Here is a 21,570-nt window from a genome sequence, read left to right on the forward strand (position 1 = left end):
TTTATAAGTTTCCGTTGACTAAATTCAATTTATGCAAATCAATATTACATGTAGTATAAATTTGATAATGTCCACAAATGCCAAAGTTTAAGCTGATTTCTTTCCTCAGTCTTTGCCTCACAAAATATACACTGATACTGAAAATTAAGTAGTTTTTTTAAAGACTATTCTAAATATAGAGAAAAAGAAAACAAATATACCCTGTAATATACAGATAATCCAATTCAAGGGATTTCAATCCTCATATTAATCCCTTTCTGTACCATTCATATATTCAGGTTTGCAACCTGTTCATGAAAATCATCTGACTCGCTTATAAAACAAACATTATAGTTACATTTATACATCATCTTTATTCAAAATATAGATGTGTGTAAAGTTTGTAATGGTGCATTTTGGAAGCAAGAGACAGAATACTTGGGAAATAGACGCCTGGAGTGCTAATGCACTCTGGAACTCAGACCACAAAGTGCCAAAAGCTCAAACAAGTTATAGACATGTAAGTGAACACTTCCTCCCCCTCTCCCCCTGAAACAAATACATACAGACACTTTCCAGCTTAATCTGCTGGCAGAAATGAAATACTAATAGGCAGGAGAGATACATTAGCTTCAAAGTTGTTTTATTGTGTTTTGTTTTCATTAAACCTGCTCTGAAGATCTATCTATTGGTATTTCATTTCTGCCAGCTGTATAAGGTGAGATACTGACAAAGGCTAGATAACCTATCTTCCATCATGAACTCAGGGCTCGTCTACACTTGAAACGCTCAGCAGTGCCACTGTTAATCCACCTCCCACCATGGTAGATAGGTCAACCGAAGAATTCTTCCACTGACCTAGAGCAGGGTTAGGTTGCCTGACATACACTACTCCAGGCATGTGGATTTTTCATACCCCGGGCAACGTAACTAAGTTACTGTAACTTTTTAGTGTAGACAAAGTCTCAAGAACCTATCAGGGAAACACATGAGCATGTGTTTAAGATCACTTAAGTACACACTTTAATAAGTGCTTTAATAAGTCTTTATATTACATAGTGCTACATAACATGCTGCCTCTTGGACTACACTGTACCACTGTAGAAATCTGCTAGCAAAAATGATGAAATCTAAAGCAATATAAAATATGCATAATAGAAGGTGTTTGAGATAGAGAGGAAAACATACTTGGCTAGAAGATAAAGCCAACTAATGAATATAGGAAAATAGTGCTGAATGAGAAAAAAACCTGGAATAGTTATATTTTTCAAAAGTCTTTAATTTCAGACATTTATGATATGATACACCATCATGTTAAGAATCTTGATTTCCCTATGAGATTGGCTTAGCCAACTAGTCTGGACACTCCATTGAATTTATATAACACACCTATTATGCTCGAATGCACACCTTACTTGTAATATTCTTTGTACAAAAATATGCTTTGTCAGACATTTTAAAACTGATGAATTACTGATCAATAATATTGTGGTGAAATGTATGTATCAACATTATATATAAAGTTCAGTCATGATTTTGGCTTATGTTCAGAAGTGTGTTCGCCAGGCAAGTCGGAGGCATGTGCAAACTCAGTCTTCAAAAGCAAAAAAACCAAGTTACTGCTTCAAGAAAGGTGTCAAAGTTGAACAGCAATTGCCTGATAAGTGGCCGTATCTGATCGGAGGCAGAAACAGATCAATCTGCACTGGAGCAAACTTGGAACCTCTTTCACCACTAGACTCCTGTCCTCACAACAGAAAGGAATTTTATCTCACGGTAACCCTCAGGAAAATGAATCAAATGGTGACTATACTTTAAAAGTGAAAGTCAAAAGCACCCCAGGCTCCATACCCCCCTTCACGTAAGGTGACAAAAGAACCAGCCTTTGGAATTTGGGAGGGGTTCTGACCAGCGTTCTGTGTAATCTGTGTGCTTGTGCGGATGCTCAGGAGAGATTCAAATGCCACCCAGCTGATTAACAAAGCCCTCACAGCTAGGTTGTTGTTTCTGCCAGCACATGCCTGGGTGCACACAAAAAATCTATTCCACATATGGATGGAAATGATTAGGGGGAACACTGGTTCCGACCTGAGAATGTGGTTAGTCCTGTTGCTGAGAAGATGTAGTATAAGGATATTTTACACTGATCTAGGTCTAGAATGTTAAGTTACAGCTACTAGGAAGACTTTTATTTGTATTTCTCTTGTATAACCATTACTGAGTTTAAAACCTTGTATTTACTGAAGATCTTACTTTGTAGTTAAGTCAACTTTGTATAAATCAAAATTAAGCCAGTGGTGTGTTACAATTGTTTTGTAATTCCAGTTAATCAACTGTTGTACATTGATCCCTGAACAGGGGAAAGGAATTACCAACACCACCACCCCAGGAGAGGTTTGGATAAGACAGAACACATGTTTTTGGGGAAAATCTGGGACTGGGCATGTTTGGGGTTTATCCTGAAAGTAGTAATCCAGGCTTCTACAGTGTCACTGGTGGGTTGCTGACAGGCTGTTGTGGCTAGATCAAAGCTATAACGACACACAGACACTTAGTGAGTGTCCTGCATGGTTAATATGAGAGGCCTAGACTGGGAGCTATAACAGCAAAGCATTGTGAGGTATTCAAGGTGTAGGTGATAGCAATCCCTACTGGTCCGGATTGCACCCCCAAATCTGACACCTATGCACCTTGAAGCCATACTAGACAGAACAATGATCTTCAGAAAGCATCTCCAAGAAGACTCAGCACTGTTTGTTATGGATTTCTCCTATATGGTCCTACGCTGAGAAGGGACTATGTAAAATGGCTCTCTCTTCTTCAATATGCTCCTTGGGTACATCTATACTGCAGCATTATTTCAGAATAATGGAGAGTATTCCGAAATAATTATGTGAGCATCTAGACAGGAAGCCCATTATTTCAAAATAATTTTGAAATAACAGGTGGCTTATTTTGGCATTGTAAACCTCAATGCACAAGGAATAACACCTCTTCTGAAATAGCTATTTCGGAATAGCAGTAGCCTGGATGCTCCACAGCTGCTATTTAGAAATAGCTCCTCTCCCAGGCCATTCAAAGTAATTACTCCCCAGTGCTTCCTGGGGCTCTAAATCAAGGTAGTGTGTCCTCGAACTAATTTCCTCGAACTAATTTTCAGGCTTCCCCGTAGTGTAGACATGCTATTTTGAAATAAGCTATTTTGGAACATTTCTTTCAGAATAGCTTATTCTGAAATAATCGTGCAGTGTAGACGTAACCCTTGTGATCTCATTTGCACTGCACTTTTTTCACCTCTGTATCTTTCATTAGTGCAGGTCTACCAAGGAGCATCATTGCAAAAAAGTCACTGGAGGCTGATGACGTTTTAGTCACTACCTCATGTAAATCTACTCTGAGCTGTGGCCCCAGCACTACAATTAATATGCCAGTAGCAAGTTAATGCTAGCACTCATGTCTTTGCTACCACTGAGGAAGACTGCTATCCCGTATTGTATTAACAGATGGGGGTTGTGGTTAAGAAAGAATGATTTGCACACAGAAGAGTATTTCTGTTTGCCTTGCCTAACCAGCTAACAGGTTATTCTGGTTTCCGGCACACCATACTAAACACTTATGTTTAACTTCTAAACAATTATAACTGTGCAACCTAATTTGAAGATAATAGGGGCAACAAATATCAATGAGGGTCTAATTTTGTCTGTAGAACCTTTATTGGGGGTGATGATACATAACACAGGAAGAACCCAGCTTGATTCTCAGATTTCAGTTTGTGCTTCGGAGTGGGGGGAAGGAGGAAGAGAGAGAGGAAGAACACCTAACTGAACAAATCTGAAATTGAAATCAGTCAAACACAGAGGCCAGAATTGGAGTCAGTTTTCAGAGTTGTACTTTCAGTAGGCTATTAAATTAATTTAGCTGAATAAACGTTTTAATTTTTTGTGTGTGAAAAGAACTCTGATACAGGGTGAGGAGGAAACACTTAGACAGATAACTGCAGAAAACTTAGGTGCAATGAATTATTTATAATACCAACATTATCTGGGGTTTGTACTCCACCTTAAAAATCTTTTATATTATCCAAATCTTTTTCTAATGCTTCGATGTGTAGGATTTTTTTGAGCACTCTATTGTGAACACACCACAATTTCTTTCTTGATTCATCAGCCCAACACTTTATTATCTTCACAATTCAAGATGTTTCCCCATCTGTTAGGTTATTTAATTTCATTTCACCATGTGATAAGCTTTAAACTGAATATCTGATAGTTATGTGACTATTTCTGCTCCATCTGCCATGGCTGGTAACTCACAAGTGTTGTAGTAATACAGAAGTTTGTTCTGACCCTTCCGTCTTTGATCTGCCTGGCCGTTTGAAGTTTCTGAGTAGATAATCACTCCCTGATGGTGAGGGGAGGCGCTGAGCTGAGCTATGCTAACAGGGAGATTTGGTATATAAAGTCATTTGCTAGGCAAATAAGAGCAGTGACCAGAGACAGCTAGCACAGGGGCCGGAAATAATTTTTAATGGGGGGCCAGGGCACTCCAAGATTTTGGTAAATGGCCAAGGGCCGTACTTCTGTGGAGAGGGTGTGGGGTCTGGGATGGTGGATGGGGTTTGGAAGGGAGTGTGGGTGAAGAGGGTTATGATCTAGGTCAGGGGCTTGGGACACAGGTTCCAGGAGAGGTTATGGGGGGTGGGGGGGGGGGGGAAGGAGGCTTCATTTGCTGCCCCTGCCTTCAGCAAAATTTCTCATCTCCTATTGGCTGGAAACTAGCCAATGGGATTTGGGGGATTTTGCTAGGGGGTGGGGACACTGCACAAAGCTTTCTCCTGCCTGTTCTGTTTTCAGAGCAATTAGCAGCCTGCTGTTTAAAGTGGGTGCAGCTGCTCTATAGTAAGAGTACTGGTGAGGCAGCCACAAGCTAGATCCGGAAGCTTGGCAGGAAGGATCTAGCCCAGAAGCCACCTCTTGCCCAGCCCTGAGCTAGCAGGAAACTTCCGGAGGGAGTTGAGAGAGGGAGTGTAAGAGACCTTCCTCCCAGTTTTAGCTCTACATGTGATGTCAAGATCAATGGAGATGGAACAGAGGTGGTGATCTTCAATGAAAGCATCATGTTTTCTCTCCTACCTGAAACCAGAAGAAACTTCCTATGCATGAAGTGCAAGGTGATGACTATGCTAGAGGAATAGTTTCTTGGATTGGAGAGGCCAAATAGACTAAGGAGTTCCATGACAGCCAGGTTTAGGAAACATCAGAACATCAGGTTCAAGGAAGAAAGAAGCTAGCCACTGAAGAGTGAGAGGATATCAGAGAGGAGGCCTGGCAGTCTAAATCGTACTGGTATTCTACATGGTTGGAGACAGAGAAGATTGGACAGTAACCGGCAACTGGCTGCAGGTACTAAAGAAAAGAAAAGCAGGAGAAATTCCATACAGCTAGATGGATACTGGAAAATACTTCTCAAGGTTCAGCTGTTGGAAGGAAATATTGATACGTACAGGACACACCTCTTATTGGTAGCTCAGCCCAACTGATAAGAAAAGCAAATTTACCCACAAAAAATTATCCAGACATGCAGGAAAGAGACCATCCTTGCTAAGGATTCAATAGTCAGAAGAACTGAAAGAGCATTATATAACAGATAGGTGGATAAGACGACAGCGTACTGCCTTTTTGGAGCCAAGACGTGAAATGTCTCTCAAAGGGTACATCTAGACTACATGCCTCTGGCAAAAGAGGCACGTAGATTAGACTACCTGGCATAGGAAAATGAAGCGGCGATTTAAATAATCGCCGCTTTATTTAAATTTAAATGGCTGCCGCGCTGCGCCGATCAGCTGTTTGTTGGCTCAGTGCAGTAGTCTAGACGCTCCGCGTTCGACATCAAAGGCATCATCCTGGGATGAGGCATCCCTGGGAGGTCGACAAATGCCTTTGATGTCGACCGCAGAGCGTCCAGACTACTGCACTGAGCCAACAAACAGCTGATCGGCGCAGCGCGGCAGCCATTTAAATTTAAATGAAGCGACAATTATTTAAATCGCCACTTCATTTTCCTATGCCGAGTAGTCCAATCTACATGCCTCTGTCGCCAGAGGCATGTAGTCTAGACGTACCCAAAGATTGGATAGTATTCTAAAGGTGATGGTCCAGAATTCACTGGGAATGGTTCATATTAACACTAATGACATGGCAGCATGGATAGCTCTTAGATGAGAGCTCTCAGAGAACTTGGACATTTTGCTTTAGCATGTTTCCAAACAATCGTCTCAAATCCTCTCTGTCCCATGAGCAAAAGAAGACAGAAGGCTGAAAATTCTGGAAGCAAACCACTGGCAGAATTAGAGAGACTTTTGATTGTGTGGAACACCAGTCCAACTTATGAGGAAAGGGGCTATCTAATTTGGATAACCTGAACATCAGCAAAAGTTGAACCAATCTCCTGGAACAGAGGCTGGCTAGAGTGGAAAGGAGAGTGTTAAACTAATCATAAAAGGAGAGGGTAAAAAGAGGGAAGATATGAGCACTCAGCACAAAACTTGAGATGTTGAGAACCAAATTAATCAAGGAACCAAAGGACATAATGAGAATAAATTCCTCACTGCCCATTTACGAGCATAGATTTGATTTAACTGGTGTTATTAAAACCTGGTGTTATTAGCATGAGTGGAATGTTCAAATCAATGGCTATAACCTATTTAGGAAGGACTGAGTATGCAAAAGGGGAAGGAGAGAGGCACTGTAGGTCAAGAATGACATGCCTGTTTCCAGTCACCGATAACTTGGAAGAAAATTATCTTGAATGCTTATGGATGAATGTCCTAACAGATAAAGCATAAGGTGGGCTATTAATTGGTGTCCACTACAGACCATCATATCAGGACAGTTAAAAGGATGATTGAATCCTTATGGTCCTGTATATAAAGCGTAAGGTTTGGGCGGGGGAGGATATCCTGGGGGACCTTCACTTTTGAGTGATAGAAGCTGGAGATCTGCAAATACCAGAATGTCCTCAGAATTTTCAAGTATTATAAATGACAAATTCATGACTGCTCAACAGTTGCATCCAACATAGGTGAATTCGAAATTAGACCTTGCCCTGACAGATAAAGAACTGATCAGAGAATTAAAAATTAATGGTAGCTTAAATACAAGTGATTGTGACTTGCACATTATAAATGTTATCAAACAGAATAAAATCCAGATCAGTACATAAGAACAGCCACACTGGGTCAGACCAAAGGTCCATCTAGCCCCGTCTCCTGTCTTCCGACAGTGGCCAATGCTAGATTCCCCAGAGGGAGTGAACAGAACAGGTAATAGAGGGATCCTTCTCCTGTTGTCCATTTCCAGCCCTTATCAAACAGAGGCTAGAAACACCATTCCTACCCCTTCTCTAATACAATGATCCAACAGTGCCACTACAGTTAAGCTTGTATCACAAGCTGTTTAAAAGTCAACTTTCCAAGTCCTCTAAAATGGGGTTTCTTTGAAATCTGGCGTGCCTCAGTTGGGTGCAGAATAGCATCCAAAACATGGAGTGATTTGATCAAAGGGTTCTAGAGATATAAGCCCTGAAAAAATGCCATTAAAAAGTTTACAAATTTCATGTCAGTCAAAAATATGAGCTAATGACAAGCCCTCACATAAGAGAAAAGGAGTTTTGGACTGAATAACGGGATTGATACACTTGAATCACAGGTCACAGCTTCTGAAAGCCAGGAAGTACCTAGTTAAAGTGCGCATGCAACCTTAACATTGCCCCTCTTTCAGCAATGCTCCAATATGCCCCATTAACACATTTACCTTTGTTCTGCCAACTGCACAGTTGCTGTATATACTCTTCACTGTCTTCTACTAACCATTCACAAAAAGGAAAACAAAAAATTTGCCCAAGCCATTTTTCCCTCTGTCCTCTTCAGACAGCACCTCCATATGTGTATCTGATGCATCATCACTGGTTCTTTGCACTTGACGTTTCAGGGAGTTCCAGATGCTGGAATGTACTCAAGAAAGCATACTATGTGTATACCATGTTCAGAAACTTTTCATCACCTTTTTCAAACTCCCTTACACTTACTCAACGTATATTTTCACTTAACTATCCCTAAAGCATTAGAATCCTCTGATATTCCACTTCCCAGTTGACAAACGTCCTTAGTAATAAAAGCCCTAAGCCTGGATACTGACATAACCCGCACAATTTTACACAGAAGTGATGTGCACTGGATCATGAAGATACATGTGCACCTCTTCCTGTCGCTCACCCAGATGACAGGGTACAAGACATAGAGCTCATATAATGATAACAGCTCCTCTGTTGCACATTTGAAAATAATCCACACATCATCCTATCACTAATACATCTTTATAAAGAAGGCCCAAAATACGGTCTCCACTGTTTAATGTAGATTCACCTAATTCTACACCTGGCATGTTGGCAAATATTTCCCTCAAACTATTTGCTATCTTTTGGAGACCCATTTAGAAGACAGTCTGAGCCCACTTTGTCGTGACAATGAACAGGCTGAGAAAGGAGATGAAGAGCTTGTACATTTCAGCAACTGTGGGGCTGGCAGAGAACAGGTATGCGTGTGTAACAGGGCACTGCTGAAAGAGGGCAACGTAAACATTGCCCGGGTAACCTTATTGCACATTTCCTTGTTTTCAAAAGTCTGAGTTTTGATCAACTTAACATTCTGCAATGGGATGACACAGCCCCATGCAGCCTTAGCTCTGCTTTAATGCAGGGTTTTTCTGCCATTGAACATACATTGGTGATTTAAAATGGCAAATTTCGGAAATCAGAAAACAATTTTGAGCCAAATCAGCTGGGAGGACGACTTTAATTATAAGATTAATGACAACTGGGAATTGTTTAAGACAATTTTACTAGGAGTTGAACTTCTCTAAACTGGGGCTTTGGTCTGGTATGACCATGGATGTTCCAGGACCAGAGCGTCCCGGTGGAGAGATAGGGGCTAGGAGCCCTGCAGCAGGGCTGACGCCAAGTGATGAAACTACATAGAAAACTGTATTTAAATAACAAGTGATAAATAGATAGAAAAGGACAAATAAAGCTGGCAGTGACAAAATGCTGAAAGCCTTACCTCTCCGAGGGCCCGTGACAACATAGAGCTGTGCAATAACTATTGTATTGTAATAATACGAGCTACATCAAGAAGGCACAAATGCTGCAGAAGAAAAGCAGCTATGACTTAATTTGCAATAGTACTGCAGAACAATCTTTCAGGCTTGCAGCGAACCAAAATTGTGCTGCTCAGTTAGATACGTTTAAATGCCAGCAAATTGTGATGTCTGTTCTCTTAGTGGATTCAAAATTAAGGAGAGAATAAGAATGCTTCTGTTACTGACTACTGCAATTTCTGGAAGATCTCTTTCTGATCCAAGTGCTAAAGAAGCCATTTCTGAATCCAAGAGTCTTCTTTTCAAATCCAAGAATGACATACTTTCTAAAGCCTGAAAACATGACTGATTAAAAAAAAAATTGTGAGGATCACAATGTACTGTAAGAAGAGACACAAATATTTTAAGGATTGCTTCAAGAAATGTCTCAGAAGTTCTGAGTAGATTTTCACTGGCACTGGACTATTTGGGATTACTAAATGAGTAAATTTCCTTGAATCTTCATTAGCCTAACTGGAAACTTGGATTATTTATAGTAGCTCATGCTGTTTTCATAAGGATGATTATGTCCTAGTTGCATTAATATCATCTGGAACTATTTCAAGGTTGTATGGGGACTCAAAACTACACAACACCACCACGGCTAAGTACACATTCTTCTGTGTGAACAGGGTTGACTATTTGATCTTGCCCAGTCAGTCCAACAAAATGCATTATTTAGAATGAACTAGTTAATATTATAAACAAGACATTTACCCGGTCTCACTCGGGTAATTAGGGAAGGGGGTGGTGAGGGACTCAGGTTATGGGGGGGTGAGGTGGGGCTTAGGATAGGGAACGGACCGAAAGGTCCTCCCCTGAGATTTATACCAGGGCTGCTTGCTCTTGCCCTTCCTGGACACAGCCAGCAATGTTCCTGTATGAATCTAGGTAAAAAGCTTCAACTCTCTACCCCCCTTCCCTAAGGGATGGGAGACTCACGGCTCGGGCGGCACCAGCAAACTTGGTGATTCTGTCTCTTTTCTGTATGGTTTTATGTGAAGCGATCCCATTCCAGGCACAGCCAAACTCTTACCTTGCTTTAAGTTATGATAAGAGAAAGCTGCATATCAAAGTTGGTGGTCCTAGCTCTTACTGTTAAGGAGGAGTTTTTGAACAGACAGACAATCACAGAAGACAAGCTCTCACAAATATGCAGTATATTCAATTACTTCTAATCCAGAGTTTAAGGTCTCTTAAATCTAGCATTTCTGCTTAAAGATCACCTGTATTTTGTAACTGAGCATTTCCCTCTTTCCAAATCTATAAGCCTCAGAATAGCACCACTAAAGTAGTTAACATCACCATTAATTTTAATTAGCTTGTGAGCTTCAAAACCTACTTGTCACAATGTGAATCAAAATGCTATTAAATGAGAAACAATAAAAATCAAAACCTCGCCCCCCCCCCCCTTGAATTTACTGCAATTTAACTATAAAGAGGGCAGCTGGATCAGATTGTTCTATCTGCTCTGAGGACTCATGTGAGCAAAACAAAACTGGCACAAAATGAAAGCCAGCTGTCTCCTCCAGCCTGCCAGACCCTTTCATTCATTTATTTTTTTTAAATAAACCCTTATAAAATTGTTTAAAGTTGTGCAATTAATGTCCAGGTTAGCCAGCCTGCAGTAAATGAAAAACAAGTGGCACAAATTTGTTTTATGCTACATCACAAAGCAGAGAGAGTCTGCATATCTGAAATGTCCCTATTGAATTTTATTTTATTACCCCATTTGAAGAGACTATATTTCAATCCTATGGGCTGGTTTTCTAGGTCAGATGTCAGAATGGAATGAGGAAGGGAAGGGGCAATTTAATGCTATATAAAACTTAAAGGATGAGTAACTTTCTAAGTTTCCATGGGGCTTTGGAGGGTTAGGAAACAAGGAGAGGTCCCTGTCCTTAAGTATTTATAGTTTAAGATCATGATCCTGCAAACATAGGCTTACCTTTGCATGAATAGAACTGTGAAAGTCAATGGAATTATTACAAACTCAAGTTAACATGTAGGGCTCGGATTTTTAAAGGCATTCGGGCATTGCAGTGCTCGATGTCAGAATGCCCAAAACGCCCAAACCTCATTTTCAAAAGGCATTTAAGCACCTCAGTTTAAAGTCAATTGACAGTTCCTTTTGAAAATGAGATCTGGGTTTCTAAACTAGGCTTTGAGAGGCTAAGCACATCCATACTGAGCTATCTTTTAAAATCTGGGCCTATGCATCTAAGTGGTAGAAGGACTGAAGCCAAAATTAGACAAACACAGAACAGAAGACAGGAAACAAATAATAACTAAGACATCACAACAAAAAAATGAAGGGGAAAGAACGGAAGAAGGTTAATTAAAAGCACAAGTGGGGGGGCTTTACAGAGGGATAAACTGAGTTTGTGTGAACCCTTAAAAGTGGTAGCAAAGGCAGTCCCACGCTGGAGAGCACAATGAGGCCTGAAACAACACCCCAGTTGCTCTCAGACACTGCAAAGGATGAAGTCAAAGATTTTCTGGTTATTTAGTGTAACCTTTGGATCAAAACTACAATAAAATAAGTGAGTCATGAAGACACTGACCTGTGAGGAGGCGGGAAGTTAGCTAAGATAAATGTTGGGAGTCCATTTTTGTTAATTGTTTTCTCTTACGCATTGCGATATAGTTGAAACTGTAGCATTACAGCGTTTCAGAACATAAATGTCACCGCAGTCAAGATTGAAATAATAATGCACAGCCACAAACAATAGGTTTGCCATCAATTCAAGGGGAAGCAAAAAATCCCTCCAATTTTTTGAGAGCCAAGATTTTTAAGTCATGTATGATTCATTAAATATACACTTACTCATCCTCTGTACAGAGCCTGTTCTCATGACAAATAGCAGCTTTCAGTGCTGCTGACTTCTCGTAAGTACTTTGAGGACAACAGTGAGAATCAAAGCCAGTTTTTGGAGCATTGAGACAACTATTAAATTAATTCTAGAAAACTGCAGCTATCCCCAATCAAAGTAACTATTCACATGGTTTGGGAGCAGAAATCATGGCCATAGCTTATTAATTAACTTAGAACTACCAAAATCTGTATGGGATTCTATACTGTCAGTGATTTCCTTCTCTGGTTTTCTGTAACAATAATGTTTTTATTTAGCTGATACAATTATCTTACCACCCATAAATCTAAATTATTTGTTCTCAATCATAAACTTTATTTGAACTTTTTTCGGTGTGGCTTTATTTTAAACCAGACTGCACATCATCAAGCCAGATCTGGTAAAGATAACATGTCAGATAACTCATTTTTATTTCGTCCTTCGTGTCAGTGGCATACTAAAGATTATTCCCAACTTCAAAGCTCCTCCTGGAGATTCAAGTATCTTCTATACAGGAATTATTTATTCTAAATTTAATAAAGAGAAATACTGTTTACCCAAACCTGTAGCGTATGCATTTAAAAAGAAATATATCCTGGTAGCAGCTAAAGAAGATGCAGAAAAAGAGGTGAGACAAAGCAAAATTAAAATAAAAACTCTGGTGAGAAAAAGTAATATTGCAAGCAGTGACTGATTTTAGTTGATCTGATTTCCTGGGGACAGAGCTCCTCAGTCTAGAGTCACAATGGACATAGCATTATCACTCAACAACATTTCTTAGCAATATGATCTAAAGATACCAACGTAGTTTGGAAAAATTAATAAATTAAGCTTCCTGGTGAGTGAGACAGGTTAGCTGAACACATTCATTTTATTGGCTCTTTCAGCAGACTTTGGTACAACCAATTCCTTTGCCTTACAGTAGATCCTCAATTTTTTGAACCCCTATTAACAGACGATCAGTTATACGAACCATGTATTTCTCTGAAGGAAAAAAAGTAACAATGACATGATGAAACTCATTCTGATGAACAAGTCAACACCCCTTCACATTGCAATGCCGTCAGTGTACTGGAAATTACTTTGCAGTGGTTCAAAGAACAAAGAAAGTGATATAGACATGTGACTTATGTGCTGCAGCTGCTATAATTTTGTATTGTTCAATTTTATAAACCTTTTCAAATTATGAATTCTTCGATACCCAATCATACGAAAAAATAGGAGCTCTACTGTACCTAGCTAAGACGATTGGATCCACGAAAAAGTGAACCATTTATTCCACTCATCCCTTTTAGGTCAGGAACCTTTTTTGGATTGGGAGCCACTGACCCATAGTTCTAACCCTGGGCTAGTAAATTTTGTGGGGCCTTCCTGGGCTATGGGGTAAGGTTAAAAATTAGAGGTCGAGTGTGTGTGAGAGTGCTGCCAGCAAGCAGGTTGGAGGTGCTGGGTTTGGGTGGGAGAGAGAGTGGAGGAGTGGGCTAGAGATGGAGAATTTGGGCGGAAGATGCAGGAGCGGGATGGGAATCCAGGGTCTGGGCAGGAAGGAGGGTGCAGGAGTAGGGCGGGGATTCTGGAAGGGAGAGGTGCAGGGTGGGGATACGGGTTCTGGAAGGGAGGGGGTGCAAGAGTGGGGTTGGGCGCAGGGTCTAGGTGGGAGGGGCTGGGGGTTGGGACCTCTATCTGGCGCAGCTTGCAGGGAGGCATGGGTGTCTTAGTGCAATTCTGCAGATTCCTCCAATACACTTCCAAGGGTTTGCCAGAGACTATATACCATATCACAGTAGACTGGTCTCTCTCACCTCTAGGCCCATGGTATCCAACACGCTAGCCACATGGGGCCATTTGGCCGGTTGAGTATGCTAGTTGGCTTGAACAACGTGGCTATTTGGCCAGTTGAGTGTGGATAGTTCGCTATAGCAAGCAGTAGCTACTGCTTCAGAACTGGTTGAACAAGACAGCTCTAAGCTGAACAACTGCAATGTGCTCTATTCTGAGTTCCCAAAGGATACCACTCATAAGCTTCAGTTAGTGATGAACATGGCCACCCATCCTTCCTATGAGCACATAACATGAATCACAGATGCTATCTCCTAATATGTTTCCAAGTGCAGTTCAGGTCTTTAGCCTGATGGTCTTGTTCTAAGATTCACTCCTTGAATTCATCACCAGGATAATAGTGATTGAACAGAATGCTCTAGATGTTTATCCTCAGAGATGAATGTTAACTTGGGTGGCTGGTTAACCAGTAGGAGCTGGAGCAGCTCTTCTCAGAGGAGTGGACATCTCTGGAAATTGGCTCCTGTGATGTCTGTCACAGCCCACATCTGGCCACGGCTTGAAAATGGTGAAAAAATTTAAAAATAAAATAATTTCAGCATTCTTGGCTGGGTGGGCTTTGGTGGCCAGTGTGTGATTCAGGACAGTCAATTTATTAGCTCTTCAGGGATGATGTGTTTGTGCTTCCATTTAATGGTGCACAGGTGGGGAACGATGGTGAGGCAGCCCTTACAAATCCTTGCAATAAATGAGTGTGTTTGAGGGAAGTAATAAGAACTAGATTTATGCTGCTGTACATTCACAATAAATGCTCTAAATTTTCAGTACTGTGGATCAGGAAAGCTGGTTTGTTTTAAAATCACATATGCTGGGAAGCCAACAAATTGAAATAATACAATAGGAAACCCCCCTCCCACATACAGGCTACGGCTAGACTGCATCCCTCTGTCAACAGAGGGATGCAAATCAAGCACGTCGAAATTGCTAATGAAGCAGGGATTTAAATATCCTGTGCTTCATTAGCATAAACATGGCTGCCGCTTTTTTTTCAAAACGGAGCTTTCCAAAAAAACGGCAGTCTAGACGCGGATCTGTAGAAAATAAACCTTTTTTTGACAGATCCTGTAAACCTCATTTTTTGAGGAATACAGGATCTGTTGAAAAAGGGTGTATTTTCAACAGATCCGCATCTAGACTGCCTTTTTTTCAAAAAAGCTCCGTTTTGGGAAAAAAGTGGCGGCCATGTTTATGTTAATGAAGCATGGAATATTTAAATCCCTGCTTCATTAGCAATTTCGACACGCCTAATCTACATCTATCTGTCAACAGAGAGGTGTAGTCTAGACACAGCCACAGTGTTGTTTACAGAAAGCAAGTATCCCAGTACAGCAGTATTCTACAGCTGTGAGAATAGTCATTAACTGCCTTCTGTGATGCACTGCAAAAAGCAAACTGATCATAGTGATTTTAAAGTTCTAGGAGCAGACACAATGAACGGGGTGGTTACAGTTCAGCCACGCAGATGGGCAGTAACAGTAAAACTGGTTTCAGTCAGGGAATGGTTAACCAGTTAATAGACAAGCCTCACCTGTTTACTGGTTCTGGTTAACCAATAGGGGCTAAAATAGCTCCCTGCCTTCCATGGGCAGGGAGGTGGCTTCAGCCCTGCCGGGCTTGCTAGAGCAGCCCCTGTCCATGGCCCCCTAGCTCCCTATACACTAGCTCCCTGGGAGGCTTTGCTGCAGGCTCTGCAGTATAAAACTCTGTTGAATATAAAGTGGTATGGATGAACCTGAAAGCTTTTAAAATAGTTTTAGAGCAACAGAGTGAAATGCTGAACATGGACTTTTCAAATGTACTGATCTAATTTATGCTTTGCTCTTCACCAGTATATACTCCTTTAGGCTACTTAATGGTTTGTGATTGTTTTTTTTAATCAACTTATCTTTGATAAAAGCTTATTGTATTATACCTAGTCATAAAAGTAACATTATGGAAGTCCATCAACTTAAGCCTAAAACATCTTTAGTGCCACACACAGAGATTAGGATATAGTTGGCAATAAAAAAAGGCAGAGGGGGGAGTGAAGAGGTCCTGCCCCCAGCACAAGGTGACTTTTCAACATAAAGAGATAACTATCTTCTGCCACAAGAGATCCCGAAGTATAAGAAAAGGCAGATAAAACCCAAAATACATCTTACCTCACTGACTGACGGATATTCTAGGACAAAAGAAAGTAGTGCTCTTTAATAAAAGCAAATACAATGATTGAGAAATGATAAATTAAGATGTTATAGGTGGAAAAAACTAATTCCAAAGTGAGTATTTGATTGAATGTATGATCTTTGTACATGGAAGAATACAAAAAAAGCCATACTGTAAAAGTTAACAAGGAAAAAAAAGTCAAGCATTCCTTTCCATGACCGTATCTGACCTGGGCTACAGTATAATGATGAAATCTGAATGCTACCAATTTAAAATAAATTAACACAAATGTGTAAAAGTGGTAGTATTCACCATATTCAATCACCTATCCTAAAAATGAACACAGAGGATTCCAACTTAAGATCAACGATTAAGGGGAACAAAAAGCCAATGCCAAACCGAAAGATAAAACTGCGACAAATAATTTAAAAGTTGATATAAAAAATAAAGCCTACCAACAAAACTTTATGTTTGATTTTGCAAGAGGATTCAAGGCATCTTGTAGCCACTGTTAATTTAAATAAATCATGGATTAAAATCTACTTATGTTCAGTCAAAACATGGGAGATCTGATCAGGTGAAATTAGACAGAGAGGTCACTTTTGTTACTTGTTTAGAAAGTATGTTTAATTCTCAGATAATGTGCTTTCTATCAAATTCTGACTATATAGAACCAGATTCTTAGTGAGTACAAATTGATGTAGCTCCACTTGACTCAAATTAGTTTACCCAATTTACAAAATCTGAGAATCAGACCCATATTTCCCATTATATAGACAAGACTATTCTACTCCTTGATTCATTTTTGTTGCTAGTTTTTATCAAATGTATATTGCTTCACCATCACGACATCTATTCAATAAACTGTAAAAACTTTTTATGCACAACACCACCACTCACTGGTTACAACGGATTTACAAACCTACTTTGCTAAACATTTACCTTTCGTACTGAAGCCAATCGATTCATCATTAAAGATTCTTCTCTGTCATCATCATCATCCAAGTCTAGCATGGGCATGCTAAAGCTATCTATAATACTGCAGCACCTGGAGTTTTCATCCCTTGGATCAAAAGGGTCTACAATTATTGGTTCAGTTCCTTTGATTTCACATCGGCAGAAAGGACAGCCCTGGCCATCGGATTCCTGCACAAAAACAAAAATATTACTTTAGATAGAGGGTCATATTCTTCTTCATGCTAAGGTCCCTTCACCAGGTTCTGGAACTGTGCAAAGAGATCTTGGAACTCAGAAACAGGTCCACAGGTATTTTACTGAGAAAAATAATTCATTCTTATAGTGGCCTTTTAAAAACTATTTTGTTTACATATGTGATTAATGTGGTGATTATTGAAAATGAATTTTGGAAAACTAAAGTTAATTCAAGCAACAAAATCAAAACAATTCCCTCAATTGTTATCTTAAAACCACCACCATTATAGTGATCATAAAGCCAAATATAACATTTTGCCTTCTAGACTTACATTTCAATGCTCATTCACAGCTATGCATCAGAAAACCCAAAACAATAGCTCACATGGATGTTTGGTTACATTGTATATAAACACATGAACAAAGGAAGCTTTAGCTCTGCAGGAAATTAGGTCAAGAGCTTTTCATACATATGATTTCTTTATATAAGTCATCAACATTTTTGACAAGACATCTCTAAGCAGTATGCCTAGTGTAGTGGTTCTCAAACTGCAGTCCGCGGACCATGCCTTGCAAGTGGGCTGCAACTCAAGCTCCGCCTCCTCTTTCCCCCCCACAGCGGGGAGCCTGTGCTGACACTCCAGGCTTGCTGGTCCCTGAGCCTCCCCGTGACGTTGGAGCACCAGTGCAAGCTTCCTGAGGGAGAGGGAAGAAAGCCCTGAGCCTCATCACTAGATCCAGCTCATGGGGAGATCAAATGGCTCTGCATACTGCCGCTTCTCCCCCTCCTCTACCTCCTGGCTAGGAAAACACCAGTGTATGGACAGTGCATGTGTCTGAAGCAACACATGGACAGGGCTGAGGCACAGCACTTGGCCCGAGAGTTTGAGCAGCTGGACACCAACGCCATAAGAAGAGCACAGTAAAGGACAATGCAAATCAGAGATGCCTTGAAGGACAGTTTTATGAAGGCCTCTTTTGAGACTCTTCCACATGGCTCTCTACAAGGTGCCCCTGAATTCCCTGTGTCTCCCTTTAATCCCACACCCCACCCCAACCTTGCAGTTCAACCAATAAAGAGACCATTGTTCAAAGAACAGGAGTTTTTATTAGTGGAAAACAAAAGGAAAAGGAATGAAGTGGGAACCAGAAAGGGGGAGTGGAGCTCAGGAATTCCTGTGGGACTGCCTTCTGCCTCCTGAGGGCCTGGAGGGTCCAGCTCCTAATGAGTCCCCCATGTCGTGAAGCCCCAGCAGTCCCTGGGATGGAAACAGTTGCACTGAGGGAGGAGGAGTCAGGGTTGTCATCAGGGCAGAGAAGGCGTTCTGGGAGGAGGCTCTCTCCACACACGATGCCAAGCACTCCATTACAGTGGTTAGAGAAGCGAATATGGTCTCCTGCTGCCTCGCCTGCTACTCCATGACGGCTCTTCTCCCCTGGCACACTGCGATCTGGTCCAGGCACTGTGCCTGCATCTCCTCCATGAGGGAGTGCACATAGCCCATCTACTCATGGAACGCATCTTCCTTGCCCCTTTTCGCCTGCGGATCTGAGCCAGGTAGGCAGATGTTGTGGGAAGGGAAGTTCGCACCAAGCTGGCTGCAGTCCCAGCTAAAAAGTTACAAGGGCAGACTTTCCAGGAGATACACAGTGTTAAGCCTAACCTTAATCTGTTAGCCTACACTAAATGTCCCTAAAGATAAAGGAGATGTGTTGCGTGCAAGGCTAAATGTTTGCTTTAAAGCGGGCACTTTACAGCAGGTTCTCAACTTCCCATTTGGACACACTCGGTCTGGAGGCAGGCAGATATAGTAAGGGGTCACCAGGGCAGAGGAGAGATGGCAGCAGAAGGTGCTTTCCCTACGGGTCCAGCACATGTGGCTTCCTGATACAGTGCTACTTCCCCAGCCAGGGCAGGAATTTACAGGTGGGAGAGGGGGATGGGGCAAGGCAGCTTCCTGCTTGTCCAGCGCACACTAGATCTGGCCCACATGGCTTCCCATGGAGAGCGCTAATAGGTTCCCCTCCCCGTTCCTCCAGGTTGCCATACAAGATATCAGTCTTCTCTGAATCATACAGAGTGATCAGGAGTGGATGCTGACTGACTGTGGATCAATGACACCAGACCTGGTGGCTCGGCGAGGGAAGGTGTTCTGCTGCAGAGGACAGCATAAGGCTTGCTTCCCCAAAAATGTTGTGAGAAGGATTAAAGAGTTTCTATATGAGAACTTAATAGAACTGTGCAGGCAAGACTCCTGCTCCACCTGCAGACACATTAATAAGCTGTTCCAGGCCCCCCACGCTGTGTAGGCACAGGCTGTGTCACATATCATACTCCATTCCCTTAACCCGCTTGTAGTTAGAAAAAGTTGTAATTTCACCAGAAGTCTCTCCATGGGGTCAGTGCTGACCTGGGAGACATCCTGGGAGAAGGAAACCAGCTCCAGCATCATGACTAGCTACTGGCTCTTGGGGTTTGCTGCTTGGCTAGTCTCCTCCTCCCGCTACCATGCTGTCTTCCATGCTGATGCCAGTTGCATCTTGGCTGGACTCCATGACCACACTGAGGAAGCTGGCTGCTCCCCAAACTGATGTCCACCTGCTCTTAGTAGTGGCATATGTGAGGTGCTGCACCAGACTGTTCGCTCACCTCCTTCGCCTTGAAGTAGGACTGCTTCAGCTCCTTGATTTTGACTCAGCACTGCCGGGCGACCCTGTAATAGCCTTTAGCCACCAGACAGCTAGCGATCTTGCTATAAATAACAGCATTCCTCTTGCTGGTTTGGAGCTGATGGCTTCATCTCCCCACTCTTGAAAGTTGTCAGTATTTGAAGTTGTCGCAGTGTTGGTGGATTATTCAAGGTCATCTCCAGGTGTGCAGCTTACTCTAAATGTGCTCACAATACTGGCCACACAGGAAAAGCCAATCAACTTTTCCCAGGGCTTTTTGTGCTCACCAGGGAGAGCAGTGGATGTGAAATTTCTGGACAGAGCTGTCAGGACAGGGAACTGCGGGAGGTCTCCTGGAGGCCAATAGCCTCAACTTTCTGGCAATGCTGTGTCTACCCTACTGTAAATGTGACCGTGCAAGGCCGGGAACGGCATTACTCCTCGTGAAAAGCAGGAGTACTTAAATCAACTTCTGCGGTCCTTCAGGTCAACATAACAGCCTTAGTAGTGTGGGCGCATCACTTAGAAAATCAACCATATGCTGCTAAATTCAGTGTAATGTCCTAGTGTAGATCAGGCCCTACAGTCTATCAATGTACCACCTCTCAGGACACGGAAACCAGAGGTCCTGTATCATGTATATAGTACTTTCCCCCTCTACATACACTTCTATTTACAAGCTTAGTGCTGAATGTCACTTCTGTATATGAAGATCCAACCCAATCCAATGCAGCTATGGGAAATAGACAGGTTACTCACAGACAAAGCAGTTATGTGAAGCAAGCATTTATATTTATCCTTTCATGCTATACTGAAAAAATAAACAAACCGAGACTTTCATCCTTGACCTACTTTTTGAGACAGTACCTTGGGCAGATTTCAATACTACAGCCAGAAACCCTAATCAATAGTTTAAAACCAACTTCATTTCAGGGGATCAAATGGCTGATGTGGCTGGATCTATAATGTATTTCTTTTACTTTTCTAAGCAACTAACATGTTGTAGAGTAGACAAAAAAAAAAGTTTAATTATTATAGGTCGAAACTCTGAAATCCAGAATTCTTGGCTCGGGCAACATCTGCGGTTCGGTGCCTGGGAGTTCCAACCCAATCCATGGGGAGCTCTGGTCAGGTGGGAAGAAATGGGGCCACAGAGCTAGGGAGCTCCATCTCTGGGGAGCCTCAGCTGGGCAGGGCAGCAGCGGGACAGGAAAGCCCCATCCCTGGAGGGGATCCCCGTCCCCAGGGGGGTCCCCAGCTAGACAGAGCAGCAGGGGTACTAGTGTGTGGCAAGAGCAGGGCAACAGGCAAGCCCAGGTCCTGGGAAGCCCCAGCAGGTGGGGCAGCAGCAGGATAGGAGAGCTTCATCCCAGGCAGGGATCCCCAGTCGGACGAAGTAGAAGTGGAGCTGCGGTGGCTGGGGAGTTCCAGCAAGCCAATGCCCAATTCCAAGCCCCACAGGCTGCAACCCAGTGGCAGTGGGACTGGAATGGAGCCAACTGCAGGGAGGGGGAGCGTCCTGGGAGGCTAGTGGCAGGGGACCTCCCCATATCCGGCAAATTCCCTCATTCGGGATGCGTCAGAGTGCTGGAGAAGGGAGATCCAAACTGTACACCATTTTCTCCACTACCTACCAACATCATTCATTTGCACTGTGTATTGTAGACAAAGTATGTGCCCTTCCTAGCCAACAGATGCTTCCGTCATACTAGTCTCTTCACCAAGCGAAACCAATTAGTACA

At 42.1% G+C, this 21,570-nt stretch overlaps 1 protein-coding gene across 6 annotated transcripts in view; it reads right to left on the reverse strand.

Annotated features, from left to right (window-relative positions):
• The window catches only part of CBLB (Cbl proto-oncogene B), a 200,544-nt gene that overhangs the window by 44,347 nt on the left and 134,627 nt on the right, over positions 1 to 21,570 (reverse strand). For all 6 annotated transcript variants that reach the window (XM_075907983.1, XM_014570330.3, XM_006116796.4 and 3 more), the window contains exon 10: positions 16,949 to 17,152. In XM_075907983.1, the coding sequence (XP_075764098.1) occupies positions 16,949 to 17,152 (204 nt within the window). The remainder of the gene's footprint in view (positions 1 to 16,948; positions 17,153 to 21,570) is intronic.

Source organism: Pelodiscus sinensis, chromosome 1, assembly GCF_049634645.1.
Source record: "Pelodiscus sinensis isolate JC-2024 chromosome 1, ASM4963464v1, whole genome shotgun sequence".
Classification (NCBI taxonomy): domain Eukaryota; kingdom Metazoa; phylum Chordata; order Testudines; family Trionychidae; genus Pelodiscus; species Pelodiscus sinensis.